General features: G+C 40.6%; 1 protein-coding gene across 1 annotated transcript in view; it reads right to left on the reverse strand.

Annotated features, from left to right (window-relative positions):
* Positions 1 to 11,512: 11,512 nt before the first annotated feature.
* Positions 11,513 to 22,081, reverse strand: part of cdkal1 (CDK5 regulatory subunit associated protein 1-like 1) — a 238,241-nt gene continuing 227,672 nt past the window's right edge. The window contains exon 14 of the mRNA XM_030393565.1: positions 11,513 to 13,303. Coding sequence (XP_030249425.1) covers positions 13,142 to 13,303 — 162 coding nt within the window. The 3' untranslated portion in view covers positions 11,513 to 13,141. The remainder of the gene's footprint in view (positions 13,304 to 22,081) is intronic.

Below are 22,081 nucleotides of genomic sequence, written 5' to 3' on the forward strand. Positions count from 1 at the left end.
GAAGAGTTTTGGCTGAGAGAGAAAAAACAGGCGTGTGTGTGAGAGAGAGAGAGAGAGAGAGAGAGAGAGAGAAGGGAGGACGGGGAAGAAAAAATAGAAGATGGATATGGATGATGTACTCGAATGATGACCTGACCTGTTATACAACATCCAGTGTTTCTCTAAATAAGCCACAGAAGCCACGATGTATCAGTCAACTACTCACAGGACAAACCTTCGGGGCTTTTCCCTACACGTGTCGACTCAGCTTCACTCCGTCTGACTCGGCGCTTCAGCCCAGCACAGCGGGGATTTGCATCTCCATTATAGCAGGGTGTGTGTTGCGCTCAAAGGTGTGTGTATCTGATGATGCGCTTGTTCAGAGTAATATGAGCGATAGAAGAAGCGGCTGTAAATGCACTTCCTCCCAGCAGTGCTATCGAAGAAGGGCTACTGACAAGGTTCCGCTGATTCTGTTATAAATCGGTTAAGTTCTTCATAACAAAAGTTCCCTGTTATTTGGTTATTTAAAACCTCTGATCATGAAGCAACATCATCAGGAAATGTTGGGTTTGCACCAGCAGAGCTCAACACTGACTTACTCAACTCCGGAAACAGCCGAAACACAAACGTATGAAAGAGAATAATAAAGCACACATAAAAGAAGAGGCTACAAACACACCTTTCACTCAGGTCTCCTACAGTGAGTTGAGTCTTGCAGCACAACAGAGATGGTCCGTCTTGGATGCGTCGTGGCACAACTCGGGTTAGGGTTAGGGTTAGGGTTACAAGGTTTGCTTACAAAGGCAAGGGAAACACTAATCACCCCAGCAAGGTTCGAATCAGTGCAGCCCAAAGGGATGATGAACAAGCCCCACTAGTGAGCTTTGCCTCTCTCACGTTGGATGAATACGGCAGAGACAATCCAGGTTGGATTGGAAAGTCTGAGTGAGAGTGATGTTCTGCAGGGTAACTGTCATGTTTTACAGAGATTCACAGCTATAAATTTGTCAAGTTGATAAGTTACAGTGAGGGGCTGTTGAGTTCATCCGACCTGTCAGTAACAGTGAAGGCTCACTGCTCGCTGGTGGAAATGTTCATACTGTACCTGGAGGGAGAAACCAGCTCTGGCTGCGACTATAAGTCTCCACAGTATGATGGTTTCTGGTTATTGGTTGATCCCACCAAAGAGCGAACAACAAACTTTTTATAGATATATTATGTTGATTGTTTGGCTTTTTTAATTGGTTTCCAATTGTGTTTCAATCATGCGGTGATGTTGTTCATGTTCGTGCACTGTTCATTTCAACAGTCGGACTGAGCCAAGCCTTGTCTGCAGTACTTGCTCCTACACCTCGTAAAGAAATAACGATTAAGCTAGTGGAAAAATAATAGCTTGGAAAAGAGCTTAAACATCTATTTTATATGTACAGTTAGTCTGGCAGAGGCAGCTCACAATTTAATACTGCACATTGTGGTCTGGCAGCGTCTCAGATGAATTTGTTTGAGGCAGAACTCATTTCAAGTAGGCTGCACAAAAACCTGATGGGCAGTTCACTCTTTCAGTATGACATGAGCATGAATCTTTTCCACACACCTAACTGGAAGAAACACAGTTTATAAAGGGGCCCTTAAGATCAAGTTAAATCCCTCCGAGGAGGCTTTTCAAAGGGACAATCCTTAGCAAAGGTCTGGTGCGTACATGCTGTTCATACAGTTTGTACTGCCGAGGACATAATGTATTCACTCTATGTTGGTTAGAAGTTCATGTGAGCACAATCATTGAATACATTTTACTGCAACTTTTTCACGTGATGCTTTTGAAGTCAAAATCTGAGACGCGATGCTATCAACGCTTGACTCATATAGCCTTGAGAAAGCCCATTCAGTCCATAATGTTTGACTGTGATGTGGTTCAAGCAGTGTGACACGCCTTCAATTAGCGCTGCTTGTCATTTGGCAGGAAACTGCCAGAAGTCAGAGTCCTTGTGACTCTAGTCTCTCTCTTGCATGTACTTTTATGGCTCCTTCATGGCTCTTTCTCACACAGTAATTCCCCCCTACATACACATTTCGTGCACTTCCTTCCCTATCGCTCATTTCTAATTAGCAGCAATAGATTAGTTCCACCATCATTTATAGGATCTGCTTACCCTGAGCGTGTGTCTGTCTTTATAATTCCATCAAACATCAGATGACAGCCTCCTTTCCGAAGACCAAACATGACTTTCCATTGATTTCTTCCTTCGAAAGATTTTATGACAAGGTCATATCAGAATATCAGAGGGCAGAGGGCTGCAATCGACAGTCAGGAAACGGAGTGAATGTAGGGTGGTGGTAATTACAAGCAGGTTGCGTCAAAGTATTGAGACACATTTAGACATTTAGAGGGTAAAATATCCTGAGACAGAGTAGGAATGACAGCGTTTTAAAAAGATGTGAGATTCGGGTGAGTTTTATCAAGAACATTCTGCAGCCATGGAGCTGTCTGAAGATTCACAAAGCACAGTGGTAATTTGCGCAAAATGTGAACACCTGCTGCTAAGTGGGTATTGTCATGGTCTGGGGTTTTTAGTTGTTATTTCCTGTTTTATTTTTTAGATTCTCACGTGTCACGTTTTACTTACCATTTCCTGTCTTTGTCTGCTTTACCAGCCTTTTACTGCTCATGAGTGTTCCCTTAGTTAATAATTCCTGTGCATTCAACCTTGTGTTTTTCCTCTCTGCGTCTCCCGTGTCTGTGGGCCAGCTTTGTTTTCTTCTTTATGTTCCCAGTGTTTCATCTGTTTATATTAGGTTTAGTTTTGGATTTTTGTAGTTTATTAGTTCTCAGATCTGCCCCTGCCTGTTTCTTCTGTTTTGTGTTGCCTGCCAGCTTTGTTCTTTGGATTACAGCTTACTTTAATAAAACTTACTTTTTGTTTTGCATTTGGGTCCATTTTTGATACACAAACAGGTATAGCTGTTTGCCATGGTCACTCTCTTAGTTAAGCTTGTAAGCATGCTAATAGGGGCTAATTAGCACTATCCACAAAGTAAAACCAAGGCTGATGGTAGTGTCAAAAACCAAAGAATTGAGCCATTCAGAATTTGACCTGATGATGACATGAGATGATGATTCCTTATCCTAATTCTTGCCCGTCTTAATCCTTCCATCCTTGTAAACTTGCAGACTTTGCAGGCACGTTTGCAGGAAGTCTGGGAACTCTGAGGGATGTCCAAACACACCATTAATTCAGTCCACTAGGGACGTCAGAAGGACTTCTTGCAGACTTTCAGAGATCCCGCCTGGGGTGCAGACTCCCCAGAACTTATTATGAATATGTCAAAAATGACTTTATTTAAGCGTTACTTGAATCTTGTCAGCCAGAAATTCAACCACATCTTTACACAGACATGGTGAGACGTATAGGCTACAGGCTGTATTGCAGTCTCACGCTCTGGCAGGCTTGATGTGATAACAGCGAACACATGACAGAATGTACGGCTGAACTCGAATGCAGCATGTAGATGCTCCTCGGATTGGGAAGTTGTTCTCTTGACTTGTTCATGTGTGCCATGTCGGAATGTGTTTGAGCTTAAACAAGACGTTAACAGCTGTTCCCAGTATTTGAGTAACAAGGAAGCACAAAGGGAACAATACAATGACTATACAATACATGACTTTGGTAAAAGTTTCTTACCATCAGCCCAATGTTAACTTAAGTCCACCACGTTTCAGCGTGATACTGTATGACGTCAACTCAGCAAATTGTGTACCAAAATTGTTACTGCCGTTCCAAGTTGTTGTACTAACTTGAAAGAGTTTTCACATAATTTTCCCTTGACAGCCACTGAATGCACCAGTCCAGAGGGTAGACTTCAAGATTCAGCTACGATTTTACTCCTAAAACCACAATGTCTACCTCTCCGTGGCACTATACAAGAAACACAAGGGTATCACCAAAGTTAGTGGGATGCATTGTCTCTGAACCATGAATGTCTTTTCAAAAACAGTTCAGTAGATGTTGAAATATTCTTCCATTCTTTCTCTCGTGGCACAGTTTCTCTCCTTGGGGAGCACCAAAATCATATTTATTTTCTTGGCATGGCAGGAGCTCAAAAAGTCAGGGCCGTGCAGTCGTCTAAGCAGACTGGAGGGGGGGCAGTGGTCAGCAGCTGCCCACATACATGATATTTTTGCTCTGCACATATCAGTGCACAGATCTCATACATTATGTCTTTCTGGAGAAAAAAAAAAAAAAGATCTGTTCATAGAACTCTTAAAACACAAGGACCTGACCCCAACCTTAATATTCGCCTTTCATGCATCTGAGAAGGATGCCATTAAACATTAACAATGTTGTTATGTAAATGAGTATTGTTTCATGTGTGGACAACGCCACAGGGAACAATTCACCATGGCAACAAAATTAGCCCTCCGGAGTCTCATGCAATGTACAGTTATTTCCATGACAACATCATTAAAAGTTTCAGAGGTGCCATCGGAGGTACTCTAATCAAACATTAGCGGGAGGAAAACAGCCGCGACACCTCGGGGTGACTTCTCACTTTTTTTGTAATTCTCGTATAAATAGACGCACATTCCTGCTGTTTGATGAAATATATTGAGATAAAGCCGCTCAGATGGCTCATTAGGCTAAAAACCTGCTAAATGCCTTTCTGTGCAACAATGACCAAAGTCCCCTCTCACATTTCTGACCCTTGTTAAATGTGACTTCTACGCCTGCCGACATCTTCGTCACCTGTCTGAGTGAACCCCTCTCTGAAAAGGAGAAAAGGAACTCTTACAAAAAGCTCTCCATTAAGTGTCCTCGAGTCCCCCCATGAACTTCTTACTTCTTTTTTGTTGTTGTTGTTGTTGTTGTAGTGAAGTAAAAAGAAAATCCTTGAGCCACAAGATTTTGTAGACGATTACATCTTTTCAGATTTACTCAGAGGGTTCAGTGTGGAGAATTTGCTCCTTCAGCACACACCGTGCTTACTCGTAAACATTTTTTGTCCGTTTTTAAATGACTCTCTGTTATGCAAACAATACGCAGCAGAGATAGATGGCCTGTCAAGAGACCTTAAAGCAGGCACTTTCCGAAGCTCAACAGTGATGTCTCTAAAACTAAACTGTCTTCCAACTAGTAACAACTTAGTAACACCAAGTAATAACGTAGCGCCTCCATCTCTCTACGTGATTATTAATGAGCTTTCAAGAACAATGCTGCTGTAGAGCTAAAATATTGACTTTGGTTCCCCCGTCCCACTGGTGAATACAAACACCCTGAACCGCTCAAAGTCAAAGATGTATAAGCCCATCGCACACACACATACACACAAAACCACAGACACACAAAGACATACACACTAAAACTGAACTGGCAAGTCACCAAGACACTCAATAGTGCCAATCTCTCCCTTGCACGGCAGGCTGTGAATTCCCAGTTTGCTTTGCAGCGACAACGGGGTGTTTGTGCGTCTACGTTGGTGTGTGTGTGTGTGTGTGTGTGCAGATAAAAACACGGCAATCACTGAATGCAGGCACAAGGGCCACCAAACTAAATGCTTGGACGAAGCTGGCATGAAGACCGCTGTACGTAAACACACACGCGCGCGCACACACACACACATATGATTAGGAATGGATATGCTTGCCAAGTCATTTTCCCCTCTGTTCCAGGAGGCACTGAAGTGCTTAGCGCACAGTGAGCAGACCTCAGCCTATAGAAATGGAAAGGCAGAGTGAGACAGGGAAAAAAAAAGAAGAGGAAAAGGTGGGAGGCGGAGACAGAAAGCAGCAAAGCATGTTGGTCACCAAAATTGCAAAAATTAATTGGTCACGCCCATGTAGGCCTGCATTTACATGCGCCAGTTGTACTTGAGCCTGGTTGCAGGAAATAAGAGGCTGCTGTTTTTTGCGAATTTTTTAGGTTAAGTGCAAACATTTTGAATTATAATCACAAATTATCCCGCAACCTTTGTCAGTGTACAGCAGGGGAGGAAAACTTACTGTTTAATTAAAGGTGCACTATGTGGTTTTGCTGAAGACATTTTAATCAGAAGAGAAACATCATTGATTTTTCTACACCGAAACAAACTACATAAACAGACTGTCTTTGTTTTCATGACTGAAGAAATTGAATGAACAAACTGGCCTTGAAGGACAACACAGTTTATTACCGTTTTACTTTGTTAAAATTTTCCTCTGAGAACAGCTTCTTTATTCAGTTATGCCGTTTGTGTTATGTCAGTATGTCAACACGTGAGAAGTTTCAATACGGATGGAGCAGAAAATGTATGTGAAAAGGAAAAAAGGAAAGAAAATGCAATTTCACACAGTCGAGAAGAAAAAGAATATTCATAATCGCTTGAGTGTCTTTTTATTTCACTGTGTGTTCACTGTATAAAGTCGAAGCAGCGTGAGCAGGAGAGCCAAGGGACAGCGAACACAACATGTTCTGTTTACAGACAAAATGACCTGTGCTCGTATAATCAATGTCCCGTACAGTCACGTCACAGTCAAGGGCAAACTGTAACTGTTAATGGAAGATGAGGAAAAGTGGGAATTTCTGTCCTTGTTGTCTCCATTTATTCAAACCCGAGCAGGATCAGGGGGTCGCGGCTGCTAATTAGGCCAGTGACACACACAGACACACACATTATTAACAGACCTTGTTTCAGCTGGGCCTCAGTTGTAAGGTAGTCTCAATCACTGCTGAGCCTGTGTTTCAGCCCTGGGGCTAAGTAGACCTCCTCCCCCTCCAGCATCACACACACACACACACACACACACACACACACACACACACACACACACACACACACACAAAGCACAGTTTCATATTTTATGTCAGTGACTGCGTCCCATGTCAATTAAACGTCAGCGCTGAAACACATGCGATGTGAATGTTTTCATCCCGTAGACATTTTAATTGCACCTCCAACATCACCGTTTCTGTAATCCCCTGAGAAACCGCCGCCGCTTTGACTGACACGTGGATCCAAATCGGTGAGATTTTGAGCCGAAACTGACAAAAATACTAGAGAAACATGCTGATATTTTTAGTGAAACAGTTTTGACTGAGCTAAACTGGGCTTAACCTGACAAACATCAGCAACATAATTATGTCAGGTTTTCTCTCTCCATACTTTTACTGATTGCCTGCCTGAGCAAAAAGTGTTACACCCAGATAACAAACCTCAACAGGAGAGGTATCAGCCAAGCATGGAGACAAACCGGCTGTCTACATTTCTCTATATTTCATTTATTTTCTCGTTTTTTCTTTTGTTGCTTCCACACAACAGCTGCCGAGCCAAGCCAACCACAATAAAAGACATACAACGCTCACTTTTTTCCCCCTAAAATGAATGATTCATGCAACGCATTCCCCTATATAAAGACGTCAGGGCAAACACGAGCAGCTTCGGCCAGATAATCCCGGGTGGTGGATGGAGAAGTTGGTGAGGAATTTACTTCGTTAGGCACCAATGAAAAGGTCACAGCCGGAGATGGTGGCTAATGAGAAGCTCCGTCAGCCAGTAATGTCAAGACCCTCTGTATTAGCTAAACTCGTGCCAGTTGTTGGCATTCATTCAGTGCTCCATCAATAAATGTGTATTAAGCGTTAATTGACGAAGTTGAACGGAATCCATCTTCTGTGAAATTGGGAGTTTAATCCAAAGTTATTTTGTGTTTTTCTGAACTTTCCTCATGCTAAGTATGAAGAATAACTGCCAGGGAGGAGAAAAGAAGGCCGGCTATGTGAGTCATACAAACAGCAGTTCACGCCACTGGTGGTAAAAGTAAGAGGTCCTGGGGTGACTCAGATCTGAGACTTGTATCACAGCGGTCCAACCATGTCTTTCACTGACTCAACAAAACAGGATGGAAAATTATCAAAATATGTTTCATGATGTTGTTAACATGGATTTCATTTCTTATATCTTTTTGCTCCTTCGGCGACAGGCTGCCTCGCCCTAAGTGGGCTGCTGTTAGACTGTAGAACCTCACACTGCTCCCAGTAGACGCACGCACGCACGCACGCACACACACACACATCTTCAAACTGTGCAATCTCATTATCCCAATGTGCAATTTCTGCATCTCAATGTGAAACGGTGTAAATACTCTCATCAATGTGTAATAATGTAGTTTTAGTTTCTTACTTATTACTACTGTTTAACTGATGCTCTCTATTTTTGCTTTCCCCTTTGCTGTTATAATATTGCAGATTTCCTCATTGTGGGACTAATAAAGGATTATCTTATTTATTCATTTATTTATTTATGCCTTATTTAATGATTTTAGTGATTGGGTCACATTGCAGAGAATCTCTGCTCCCACTCAACATGTGTGTCAGATACATGAGATCCTTACATTGTATCAGTAGGCAGCATAACACATCATAGGGCATCTTATGTTATAAGCATTTTTCTATGAAAAACAGAAATAAATTGATGTCACCCCAGTACATACCACCCACCAACAGATTGTAACTTGTATGTCCTTTTCAGGCCGAGTAGCCAGAATTAAAATGTTGGCACTTAACTTTTCCGCAAAGCCACGATACATTCAAATCTGTACGTGTCATTGGATGCGTACCATACTGACATTTCTACAAAACACGTTACATCACAGTTAATATTACAGTACATGTTTATTAGCTGACTTTCTGAATCGAAGGGTTGGGTTTACTGACGGGAAGGCTGCCAAGCCAGTGACCACAGTTCGAGACTGGTTTCATCATTTGTGACCCCACAGGATATTTTTATGAGATACTGGAACAATTTCTAGCCATGTTTGTGGCGACCAAAGCAGGTATATAAAGCCAAAATTAGGTATTTTACAAACCCAAACTGAGTTTTTGTGCCAAAACCTTTTTTTGTGCTCATATTGCACTGTGTTGCTGCATTATGACACTTTATATTTGTTGTTCTACTATAAGGCAGCATTTGGGCTACTGTTTATGTCTGTCTACTTCTTTTTTTTATAGATCATGCCTCACAGCAGCATACACTGCGGATATACAGTAAACCTTTACAAATAATGGCCACGACAACAGTAAAGGCAGGAGTTCTGGACCATGTCTGTCCACAGTCCTCATCTATAAAAGAAACTGCAGGCTCAAATATCACAAATAGAAAAAAAAAAACATTGTTTGATGGCTTCTTCTCCCCCGTCCTTCACTGTCAGAGCAAACGATTCACACAGTGTACAGAGCATGGAAGCATTTCTCCACGTTAGAATTGCTACATTTGAAAATGCATTTAAAGAAAATTCTGCCTAGCTCCAGAACAGGATCACTGTTTCCTTTTCTTCAGCTTTATACTTGTGTAACAGTGGTATACAGATTTTGAAATAGTCTTAAGTTACTTTCAATTCAATGCGATATAGTTCCACAAGATTGATCTGCCACGGACAGCTCAGATGGCAACATACTGATCCTGATGTTGCACTTGCACTAATGCGACATTAATCCGCCGATTAAAAATACATTGTCTCAAAACACAAGCGCCCTTCTTTGAGTAACATCAACACCGCCTGCGTTCGTACGCAAGCCAGACCACTCAGAAATGTAAAACACTTAAATCGATGAAATTAAATGACACACCAAATGAAAGACGACACCAGCAGGTGCATTAATGTTCAACCTCGCCAACGTCGTCTTGTGTCCAGAGTTGTGCGCATCAAAAGCACCTCGCTGTGTAGGTGACAAATTGACAACAGCTGCAACTAAGACAAGAACTCAGAAACTCTCGCTTTTATTAGAAACAACTGAAGTGAATGATGCAAAGTGAATAATGATCTCCTTTCCACCGTTCCTGCCTCAATATTTCATAGTAAGTGATGATCTCCCAAACATAAATGGTGTCATTGCATCCATATTTCATTGGAGAACAATGCAGTGTAACTGACATACACAGTGAGGAAATGTGCTTACAAAGCATCAAAAGAACTGTCACACAGTATGGATGGCTGCAGAATAATATAGGGCACTGCTGGATGGATGTAACAAGCTTCATAGCTACACGCATCATTTGATCACATAATACAAAGCCAGTGTGTGTGAGTGTCTATGTGTGAGACATGCATCATTTGATCGGGTAATATAAAGCTTTGGTTCTCGTGTTTGTGTGTAACTTTGCTTGACATGCATCATTTGCCCACATACTACAAAATTGCAGTATGTGTGTGTGTGTGTGTGTGTGTGAGAAGTGCACAAGCAAGGCAAAAAAAAAAAAAGCCAGGGTACATGCATGTGTCTGTGTGTCAACAACAACGTGTGACACGCATCATATACTTAGATAATACAAAGGTAGTGTGTGTGAGTGTAGGCTACAAACAGTGGTGTATCTAATAACAGGCCTTTCTGAATGCAAGAGCGATGAGTCCTGTCAGTCCCGAAGCACACACCGATGCATGCATGCTGGCTTTCTGCTAAATTAAGCATTGGAGGAAACTACAAACACTATATCAGACAGTGCAGTCATGTGTACACACACACACACACACACACACACCCTCCGACACAGAAACAATGTCGCAAACAAGCCAAAAAGAGACACTGACTAGGAATATATGCAGGGCATGTGTACACACAAACACATAAAAATGCAGACATACTGACAGAGATACATGTGCCAGTGAGATGCGACACATAAATTGGGGCATGCATTATTAACTGTTGGAAATTTCAGAGCACATCTTCAGAGCGTTCTCCTGGTACCTCCGAACAGAAAGACATAAGAGAGAAACACAGGCAGACTCTGTACATGACAACAACTGAGTGATACAGAGTGCTGTAAAGATACATGGGACTCCCCGCTGTAATTCTATGTAACTTATTTAGTAGTAAAAACTTCAGTGGTTAATATTTCAACAAATCAGCTAAAAGTGCAGGAAGATTGTGGAGAAACGTAGTTGATTGTCTCATTCCCAGGTTGTATAATACAGACGTGTAACGTGTCTCCAGAAGCATCACCAACCCAAACTGTTGGTATTTGATGACCTGGGGATGAGACAATCGCTTACATCCAGTAATATGCACACACGGCCAGCCCAGGTATCGAAACAAAGAAACGAGAATCTTTGATTTCAACTATATTTCATGGCCTAAAACTAAAGAAGTATCTTTGTTGCCAAAGCCTAGCTTAAAAACATGTTTTTTCTAAACCTAACCAAGAAGTTTCATTACCTTAGCCTAACAAAGTATTGTTTGTTAACCTAATCAACAATTGTTGTGGCCTAAGCCTAACCCAAACAATGTTTTCCTAAGCCTAACAAAGTACTTTTGTTACCTTAGCTTAACCAGTGACAGAAAACTGAGAAGAAATGGAAAATGGTAAGTCAATCATGTAATATGTTCGAAACAGGAACATAAAGGCTAGTCTCTTAAGTAAAAATCTTAAACTTGAACTTAAACTTTGGGCGTTAATTCGCAAGTTGCAATGATGGTACTGGAGCAACACAATGTTTTAGGAACAACACCAGCAACATCACATACCACTATGTTTGACCTTTAAACAACCCACACACACAATTCACTCATTTCAATCATGAAAGAATGTTTTTTTTCCTTTATTAAACAGTTTTAGATGGTTGGGACAATGTGCATAAAGAAGAGAAAAAAACAACAACATGTAGTCTGTCTCAATAATGACTCACACAAGCAGTTGTACTGCAGGGTCAGTTCACCTCATTACAGAAAAAGAAAAACTTTTATAATTGACCTCTAGTAATGTAAAGTAAGTCACGGTTTGGTTGTACTTGCTCATGATTTGACATGTCTAACTCAGATTTCTGCTGTCATCCCAAAACAAGATACATTTGGATGGTGGTAATTTGAATAATCCAGCTTTCCTTATGAACAGTTTTCAGATGAACATTTCAACTAAAGTCATAGTCCGTATGAAAATGGAGGTCGATTCACCTCTTGGTATTGGAGTGACTTCTCTGAGGTTGATGTCAGTTAGACACCACTACAGTTAAGTAGGGAAATATGAAAGAACCCTCGGCACCAGAGCAGGTCATCTTGTTCAAATAAAATAAATCACACTGGGTGTGTTGGGGTTCTGTGGGACAAAATAATGCCTTGACCAGTTCCCAGTTATAATCAGGTAAGACATACGTCACAGATTAATACCACCTGACCTTGACATATGAGACAAAACATAAAATGAAACAAAAAACCTGTCTGAACACCCGCTCTGAGGAAAGAACAACACGTAACAACAACTTCAAAGATGTTTGTTGCAAACATCTTAAAATATATTGTCATCTCTTTTCAAAAATAAATACTTCAAAATCAAGGTTAAAAATTATCCTCAATCAGAGGTAATCTGTAACCTTTATACACATCTTGCTCCTCTCTGCAGAAAAAAATAACACATTCTGTAAAGTAAGCACAAATCAATTCTTCGAAAGGACAGTGGGCAACACAACATTTGGAAATCCACCAGCTCAAGACCTCTGAAAATTATGTTGGGTAACTCATTTACACCTAAGAATCACTCATCATCCTCAGATTTTGTTCTGGTACGAAAGAACAGATTGTGCTCAACTAGTTGAGACGTGCGTAATTCATCTTTGAAAAAGCAACATGGACATGACTCAAAACACTTGTTACTAATTAATGAAAAATGTCTAGCTGTGGCTATCAGTGGACAAAACACAGAGCATAGAATTGTTTCCTGAAACAGCCTCCACTTGACAAAATGTTCATCTCTCAAACTGAATATGCACTTGAAATAGATTCTAATTAAAAGCATAACAGGGGTGTAATTTGTATTCAAGTAGATTGTATAAAAATAGTTCTGTAAGGCATGTAAAGATTGCTGACCTGTCATTGCTCATATGATTGATCCTACTTCATAGACTGACATAAGCACTGACATCACAGAGTAAAATGACTAGTAGGCGTTAAACTTTGCCCTTGAATTAAAAATTAAAACAGTATCTGAACTAAAAACAACAGAAGTCTCGCAGATCATTCAAATAATCCTCGACTGTGTAGGTGTCACTGACTTTGGGTTCTTTGAACATTTAATGAGAGCAAGTGGAGTATGTATCCAAGGAGACAGTTTTATCGCTGTATTCAGCTGCTTCCAATACATTGTCTGAGCTCCTATTATGTCCCCGTCCTCTCCTCTCTTCTTAAATCTTGCAGCTGCTCCATCAGTACAGTTTCTCTATGATGAAGGCCAAGATGGCTGCTGCCAGAGCAAGGCCGATTCCCAGCTTCTTCAGGCCTTCCCTGTCCAAACTGTAAGAGCCGATGAACAAAAGAGATGAAGAAGGCATGGAAGTAGGACCATGAATGCCATTGGCCTTCTGCTCCTGTGGAGGGGAACAGATGGAAAGAATCAGAGTGAGATTAGGAGTAGTACAGACTTTTGATGTGTCCTTTATTTATTATCATCCTCACAGTGTAAAGACCACCATAGTACACCACAGTAGAGGATGGTGTAGAAGAGGAGCAACTGTGCAATCTCTGACTAAACATGCTATTGAGTTGTGCCTCCCCCCGAGCCCTCTCTTCTTCTCTCACACAAGAAGACTAACACCCTCTAATGTGTGCAAACACACAAAAAATGTCTCTGTTTTACTTACTCACCAACACACTCTCACTAAAATCATAAGTCATCTTCATAACTCACAATTAGGGGCTCATCCTTAGATTAAATCAACTGGCCACAGTCACAAATCAAACAGCGATGCTTGACAGCACAGTGGCCAGTGATCCAACGCATCAAATGTCTGTAATCTGAGAGTTCTGTTTAGTCTTAATGTGCTGGACTATTAAAAAGACATCCACCACTGAAAGGATGTGACAGTGAATGATGGGAAAGAGGAATGGTGAGAAGAGTGGAGCAGGGAAAAGAGAAAAAGATAAACTCTCAGAGGGGCAGGAAGGGGAATAAGATGAGGACCAGTTCTGAAAAAGATGTGGATTTTCTTTTTGCCACATTGATCAGCCAAATCAGAAGATACTCACCCCTGATTCTTTATAAAATAGCCATTTACACATGCGGGTACATAACTACCCTTCATGGATCACTGCTGCTGATCATTAATGTATATTTAGAAATACATCTATTGATGCCTCTTGATATTAGGAGCCATATATACTTTCATTTAGAAGAGCAAAGGGGAATTATGGGGCTTTACATTCCCCCCATTTTCCCATCCCTCTCTGGTCCTCACACCTTCTGTGCTCCCCCCCCCAACTTTCATTTGGGAATTAAAGACACCATAATAAACAGAATTCTAAATCCACTGATTATTTCAATATTTTGTGGATGAAAGCCTTCATAAAAACCAGTCATTTGCTTATGCAAATGAGTGCATTTCAATTATGATGCCATTATCTCTGTGCATAGCAGTTAATGCAGTTTTGTGGTGATCCAATTATTACAGAGTGCTGTCTATTGAATCATGCTGATGTTGATGAAGGTGCACCATAATGTGGTTACGTAGGGAAGCTTGGAGAGGCATGAGAACATAAGAGTTAGCTTACAACAATAGTACATGCAAAGCAAGACTGTGATAGTGATTGTGTTAACGTTAATCTCTCAGTGGCACATCATTTTTCAAGTTTCTCTGCTTTACTAAGTTAACATGCAGAAAAAGAAAATACTCCTAAACTCTGTATATGGGGCTAATGAATGAGCATTTCATTAATAATGCCATTTAAATGCAGCCGTGCTGATTAGTGAACACAGCCTCCCTCTTTCATTTGTTCAATCACCTTTTCAAAAAGGTCACCACTGCGATATTTGTGCATATCCAAAAACCTGCTGATATCCAAATGCTGTAAAAATAGATGCATTTCTTTTTTGGGCTTTTCTTTGTATATGCATCTATCCATTCCAGCCCTGCAAAATGTTGGCTTTAAAACGCACAGAACTGACCATAAAATGGCAAGAGGCCATGGGTTGCAAACTGTGGTAAAAACCAAAATTGAGATGTGTATTTCTGAATGAGCAATACACATACCCAAAGACTCCTAAACCCAGAATTATGTCTGGATATTCCACAAATGGAATAAGACCTTATCGGAATATCCAAACAGAATATGGTATGTACATGACCAATATCAAATTCTGAATATGGTTATATTTGGAAAGATACTGTAATTATTAGTCTTCATGTACATGTATTCATCGATGCATTTATCTATCAAGTTTAACTTCACACTCAACTAGCAACATAGAATCCAGCTGTTGTTGATGTGTATAGGTAAAGTAAAGACCACTTCGGGCTGACTTTCAGTATGTATGTTTGTCATCTCACCAAGAGTCAAACATGCAAATTTGAACAATTCATGATGCTGCTTACTGAACCACCACTAAAAGCAGCTGTGATGAGAGCAACATCAAAAATAAGCTGCCATTTTTCAGTCGTTGATGGTGTTAATATAATTCAGTTGCAAACACTGAATACTGATAGCCAGCCCGATTTCTTTCTGGCCTCCACCCTCCCTCATTAATCATTATTCTGTTGATTACACATTTATCTAGTTTTACCTTAACATCTGAGTGCGTCCGGAGACCTGAGGTGTGATTTCAAGCGAAACTGCACCTCAAGATGTGACTCTTTTCATTGGAGCATTAAACAAACCGGATAGGCGCACCAACACTTGTCAATACCTCTAGGTGGAGTGGAAATCGATCTGGATGACCTTGTGGTAGTTCTATATGTCTCCTCCTTCATGATAGTCAGTAAAATGCCTTATCACCAATGGGAAGATTATGCAGGGTGATATTGAGCGATTGATCAGTGGCTTTCCAGAATAACATTTAATCAAGTTCACTGGGGATAGCTGTAAGAGGTTTGGTTTGATATATACCATAGTTAGATCGACTCTCTCACTCTCTCTGTCTTCATTTTCAAATTCACTCTCAACAATCCATCAGGTCTTCGACGTCCCTCTGTCTCACCTGGCTTTATTCTTTCTCTCTATGGATTCTCAGTTAGGGGTCTTTCCACTATTCTCTCATTGTCCATCAGTAGGATCTTTGGACAAATTAGTTAAAATCTTCCTATATGAGCAGGAAATCCAGAAAAACTGTGAGATATACTATTGATGCATATATATATATATATATATATATATATATATATATATATATATATATATATATATATATATATATATATGCAAATAAATTTGAATGCATACATACTATACCATTGCCCTTTATACTAAGTGTAAAAGAATGACAGATTTTGTGTGTGCTAACACCTGCTTGCATGTACGGTGTGTGCTTGTATGTAAGAGTCAGTGCACGCCTACACGTGTTGCATGCACATGGCTGTGTGCATGAGCAGCTGCATAGCGTCCGTCCCCCTGCCTCTCTATCCGCCACATTACACCCGCTCCCCTGTCCTCTCTGATGCTTGTGAATGCTCCCTTGCCACCCACTCCTCTCCTCAGTGATGTCGCTGAATGGGTTTCTTCTGTTACAGTGCACAATGTAGGATGGATCCTATGACCGACAACGCCTACGTGACACATCCATAAGTCACTTACAGTAACTTCAGACAATAGGTGGAGGGGTAACCAGTAACAGAGGTCTGGCTGGTAGATCCACATTTGCTTGATGTTAAGATCATCACTGGACTCCCTGATGGCGAAACTGATCTGCTGTTTTGTTGCTGTTTGATGCTTGAGAAACAATAAGGGTGCATTTCACCAGGGTGTCCTCTGGTAGCCATGTCAAGTTCACGTCATAGCGTACATGCTACTTGACACTGAGCCTCTTAACTGTACAAGTACATGTGATCATAACGAATACAGCTACTTCTGTTACAGGTTTAAATCACTAATCCAATCTCACCAGTAATAATGTTTTTAAAACAGTACTTTCCAGTGAGGTTACACTGTCTGCCTATTAGCAGGTTTAACACACTGGCATATTCATTAAAGGTCAAAGGACCAGACAGTGAGACAAAAGAGGGACAAACGTTGGTTTTACATCATTCATAACTTTTTGTACCATGAATGGCTGAATGGGAAAGGCTGCCCGCAAACAGAAACACTTCAATAAAATTGACTTAATTGCATTTCATTTCCTGCTTTCTTCAGGAAGAAAAAGGACAGAGATGAATATCTAATGTAAACTGAGTTGAAAGCAGAAGCAGACTCAAAGCAAAAGGACTGATGAAACCAAAACCATTATTTTTTCTCTTCGCTGACAGGGCGAGTATACGGCCTTCTCCTCTATCCATCTATTTTTCTGTCTCTCTGCAGGTGTCTTTTAACAACAGGGTGCCAGGAGAGAGGCTGAATAGTACAGTCGAAAATCTATTACTAGTTGGGAGGATAAGTGAAAATCCAAGTGCCAGTAGGTGCGTGTCAGCACAGTGGGAAAGAGGGGAGGACTAGAGAGAAGTGAAAAACTGAGTAGAAATGAGGAAAGGAAGAAGAGGAAGAAAGGGGGCAGGAAAAGACGAGAGATATGGCTCTCAATGATAGCTCCCCACCTGCTAGCTGCATGCTGAGTGCATATGTCTGTGAGAAAGAAAGAGTGAGAGGGTTGGCATTTTTTCACCCAGTGTGTGTGTGAGTATGCGTAGGCCTGTGGTGGATAATGTCAGTGTCTCCACTCACAGCGGTAGAACAGAGCAAAATAATCCTACTTTAAAATCATCTAACACTACACCAGGGGTATCGGGCTGCCTAGCACAACAAGATACTTTTCCCTCAAAGTTTTACTTAAGACTCTCAAATATCTCGAGATATAAAAACTCTTCCTCCAATTCCACACATGCACCTTCTAAAAAATAACAAAAAAACTGCTTGTTCACAGCCTCCACCAACACCCCAACAGATTCCCACAAAGAGACACACAGTGACACACACAAAACATCACGAGAGCCAGAAAGCACAATACACAGTGGTCACATTTCACACATGATCCTCACCAGCTGTCAGTGTCACTCTAGACACACAGAGACCAGCAAAGTGGTTTGTGCATGTGTGTGAGAGTGTGAGCAGACAGATAATGTAACAGGTTCCTTAGTCACGGGTGATTTGCCAAAGCCACAGTGACAGGCACAATGAGCTGCAGCTGTATTTACAGCTGGAAAGAGGAACGGGACACAATATTACTGATTTAGATAAATGTCTGTTAGGACTCTTTCATCAAGTGATCCATATCGGTTAATGAAAAGATGCTACAGTTAACAAAAAAAGGGAGATGCTCAAAGGGGGAACTTCTCTTCTTTCATTCCTCTTTCTCCTCTGTCATCTGAAATTTCCTCAGACTGTTAAACCCCAGGACACAGCAATGTTTGGGATGTGGAGGTACATTTCTTCTCACTTTGCACGCTCACAACACCCTAATCCAATCATATTGTCAGGTTGTACTTTGACATGACAAACAACAGATGAAAATCCTTATTTAGTTCTTACGTTTTATTTTTTTAAACACAAGAATGACTTAATGACCTTGCAAGGTCTATTTTCTTACACAATGCAATACAAAGTGCAAAATTAAAGCTAAGCGAATAGATAGCAATAAACACAACGGTGAATCTGCTAGTGTCTGCAGAACATGTGAATGGAAATCAGTATCATCAGTTCTATCTAACTGTGGTGAAGGCGACTGTTTGCTACAGCTAGTCAATGTGGTGTTCTGGTGGCATTTCATTGCTTCCTGGATTTCACTGTTGCCTCAGATCAGTAGTCAGAATGGACAAGCTGAGTAGTTATGTGGCACAAACAGAGGCCAGCCAAAAATGTGATTTTTTAACATCAGTTCTCAGCTCATCAGGCTGTGATGAGGTTCTCAAGACATTAGTGTTAAAAGCAAGAGCAGTGTGTGTATTTTGATTTTTAATTGGCATGCAGTATCATTAGAGAGCTGCATTCTCTGCAGAGACTGTACTTCCTGATCAATTTCAAAAGATTTGTTATGGACACTAAAGCCCGAGCTAACTTCTATCACTATAAGGATTATAGATAGTCCATGACAGTGGCATAGATAATCACTGGGACAGACTCCCTTTTTAAAACCATTAAGCATTACCATTGAATGGTTCCTGCTGCATAAGACAAACCCGAAACATTATTAAAGACATGATTCACTATGTTCACTCACTGCTTTCTCTGCTACCATCTGGGAAACGTACCAGAGCATTAACAAACCAGCAGCACCATCCAGTTGATAGACAGATGCTTCCTATAGGCATCAGCCTGATTAACAGAAATCTCTCACACACACACACACACACACACACACACACACACAGGCACTAGATCTAGAGCTTGGACATGATGCACTCTTTGTCTATACTACAGTGTATACTGCTTGTCTCAACACCTGATTAACAGACACATGAGCAAGTTTTCTTTGAACTCATTAACACAAGGATGCATCAAGTTGTTTTCTGCAGGTTTAGAGTTACAGTAACTAAATACAGAACAACACTACATGTGTGAACAATGAGGTGTTACGTGTATACGTATGTGTCACACGTTACACATGACGGGTGACACAAGACTCATGTTGTCTAATTCGTATTGTAGCTTTGGTTGTCCCAATCAAGAACATATTTCAGATTTAATTTGACAATAATAATGCAGCACTACATTAACTAACGAACAGCTTCAAGCACTCTACCAAAAAATGTGTGTTGGGAGTCATTTCAGGTAATGTATCGCTGGTGATAAAGTAGCATGGTGTTTTCCTGAATCTGGGATTAAAGAAGATTACATGTCTCAGGCCCATCCAAACAATGAAACAAGTTTAAGGGGGCAAAGTCAGTCAGCCAGCCTTGTAGCCTATTGTGGATGCCCTTAGCACAATTAAAGATAGGGGAAAACTGTCCTAAAAGGAAAAGCTGACATTAAACCACTGACTGGGTGTGGAGACTATGGGAGACCACAAATTCTACGGACACTTCTAAGCAGTCATCAGCTCATTGTGCAGTGAGATGCCTAATAAATAAACCAGATAACATATGGTCTCTGATCCTATTCTTTACACACACAGCAAATGTCTACATAGCTGCTGACCAAAGTTGTATAAGGGAAAGGATGCTAACCCCTCAGAATAATTCAAGTGACACAGATCAGCCCATTAGTGTCCGATCATGGGAGTTGCTTCCTTCAGTGGTCACACTGGTGAGGATAATCTCTTTAACGTAACTTCAGCAGAAATGTTCACAGAGGAGGTAATGTATAAAGTTTTGTTCATGTTCGGTTAGTCAACTACTACCTCCCTTACTCTCAGACATATCATCTGATGTTTTCCTGGAAGTCAGCAACAAGCACGTAAATGAAACACTGTTTTATCTTGAGTAAACTTTCAGATTTCATTGGACTTAAACATTGTCGGAAGCAAGTACACAACTTAAAACAATATGTAAGACAAGTGTATTATTTCTAGACATTTTAATGCAGGAATGTTACATATCGTACTTTTTAACAGGACAAAACTGAATGGGGTAAATGCTACAGCAACTAGTCACTAGGGTTAGTTCCAACCGGAACATATCTTTATTTATTTTTCTTTATTTTTTTGCAAGAACTGATTTGTTTGGCATGGGCTGTCTTCTCATGCAACTAAATGCTACTACAATAACAAGAATTAACTGCTGATACAAACGTGCAGCTGTTATTCTGATGAAACAGCATGTTGAGCTTAAAAGGATAATAAAGTTTAGACTACAACACAAGGCCATGGTGATTCATCTGTTGTAGAACTTTGCTCAGACGAGTTTGTTTACAAGGCCCTTCCTGAGGAAAGTCTATTTTTACTGTAACGGGGAGACGAAATTACTAAATACATGATTACTCAATAACTAAACTTTTTCCCGGAACTCTTGTTTGCTAAGTGCTTTGTTATTTACATCTTCCATCTGTGGTTCAGCAGCAAACCCGGAGCAGGGGGCATTTAAAATCCTCTGACATTTTAAATAAACAACACAGGATGAGGCTGCCTAATGTCATTTGACATATTAGGTAAGAATACTGAAAATACACGGCACTGACAGTTTGATGGCTTAACATTTTCTCCTTTGTTACTGTGACTTTGGTTCTTCAAGTACACACAAAGTGCAGGCCATGTAATACAATTTGACATGCTAAATTAAATCCTAAAATAGCTATGCCTGCTGTTTTAAATGCAAAACAAATTATTTGCTACCAGACTAAACAATGTCATGCAAAGGCCAAGCAAAACATTTTGACATTTCAAACAAAAAGTTTAAAAATAGATATGAGAAGATTAACTGTATCCTAACCAGAAAAGACAGCCTAATCTTTGACTTCTATTATTTCCCCGACAATACAGATGACAACATCAAAGCAACAATCCTGAACAGTTGCATGTCAACACGGAGCACGGAACACAGATTTTATGTTCAAGTGTTATGCCTCTCTGTTTGTGTGCGTGTATGGTTGTGTTGCGTGGGTGGGTTTTGTCTACATGATGATTCTGTGTGTACAGCCAGTGTCTCATATGGCCTGCGGCTATTAGAAGACTGCCAGTCACACCGGGGGGGACTGCGCATCATAAATGTGTGCTCACCAGGGTGTGTATGTGTGTGTTTGTGTGAGAGCTTTGTTGTACCACTGAACCTGCAGTGTCTGTTAGTGCGGGTCGGTGTTGTATCCATGTACTGTAAGCATCATGATGCAAAGTACCAGCAATCCCACCCACTCAGATTGTCCTAAGTATATAAAGATACAATTATGAATTGACCGCATCTACACAGTGTGTGTTCTTATATTTCTCTCTTGCTACTTATTTGCATCAAACGAGTAAAAATAAACACAAACACACACACAGACACACACACACACAGCTGATGGATGGATAAACTGAGAACGACAGATAAGCAGGAGGTAAAAGGATGAAAGATTGAGAGAAATGATAAAACAGGATCTAAAAGAAAGAAAAAGACGAGAAAGGAACAAACCGACAAATAGAGATACAATGAAACTTGTGTTGGCAATGTAAATGAGTGATTCCCATGTCAATAAAGCCACGTTAAACTGAATTTAAAATCGATATAAATAAAAAGACAGACAGACAGAAAGAAGTATGGGAAAACCAAGAATACCAGCCCCAGAGTAAAGGAAGGAGAAAGGCCTGTAGATATAAT

The sequence above is a fragment of the Sparus aurata genome, chromosome 17 (genome assembly GCF_900880675.1).
Source record: "Sparus aurata chromosome 17, fSpaAur1.1, whole genome shotgun sequence".
NCBI lineage: Eukaryota > Metazoa > Chordata > Actinopteri > Spariformes > Sparidae > Sparus > Sparus aurata.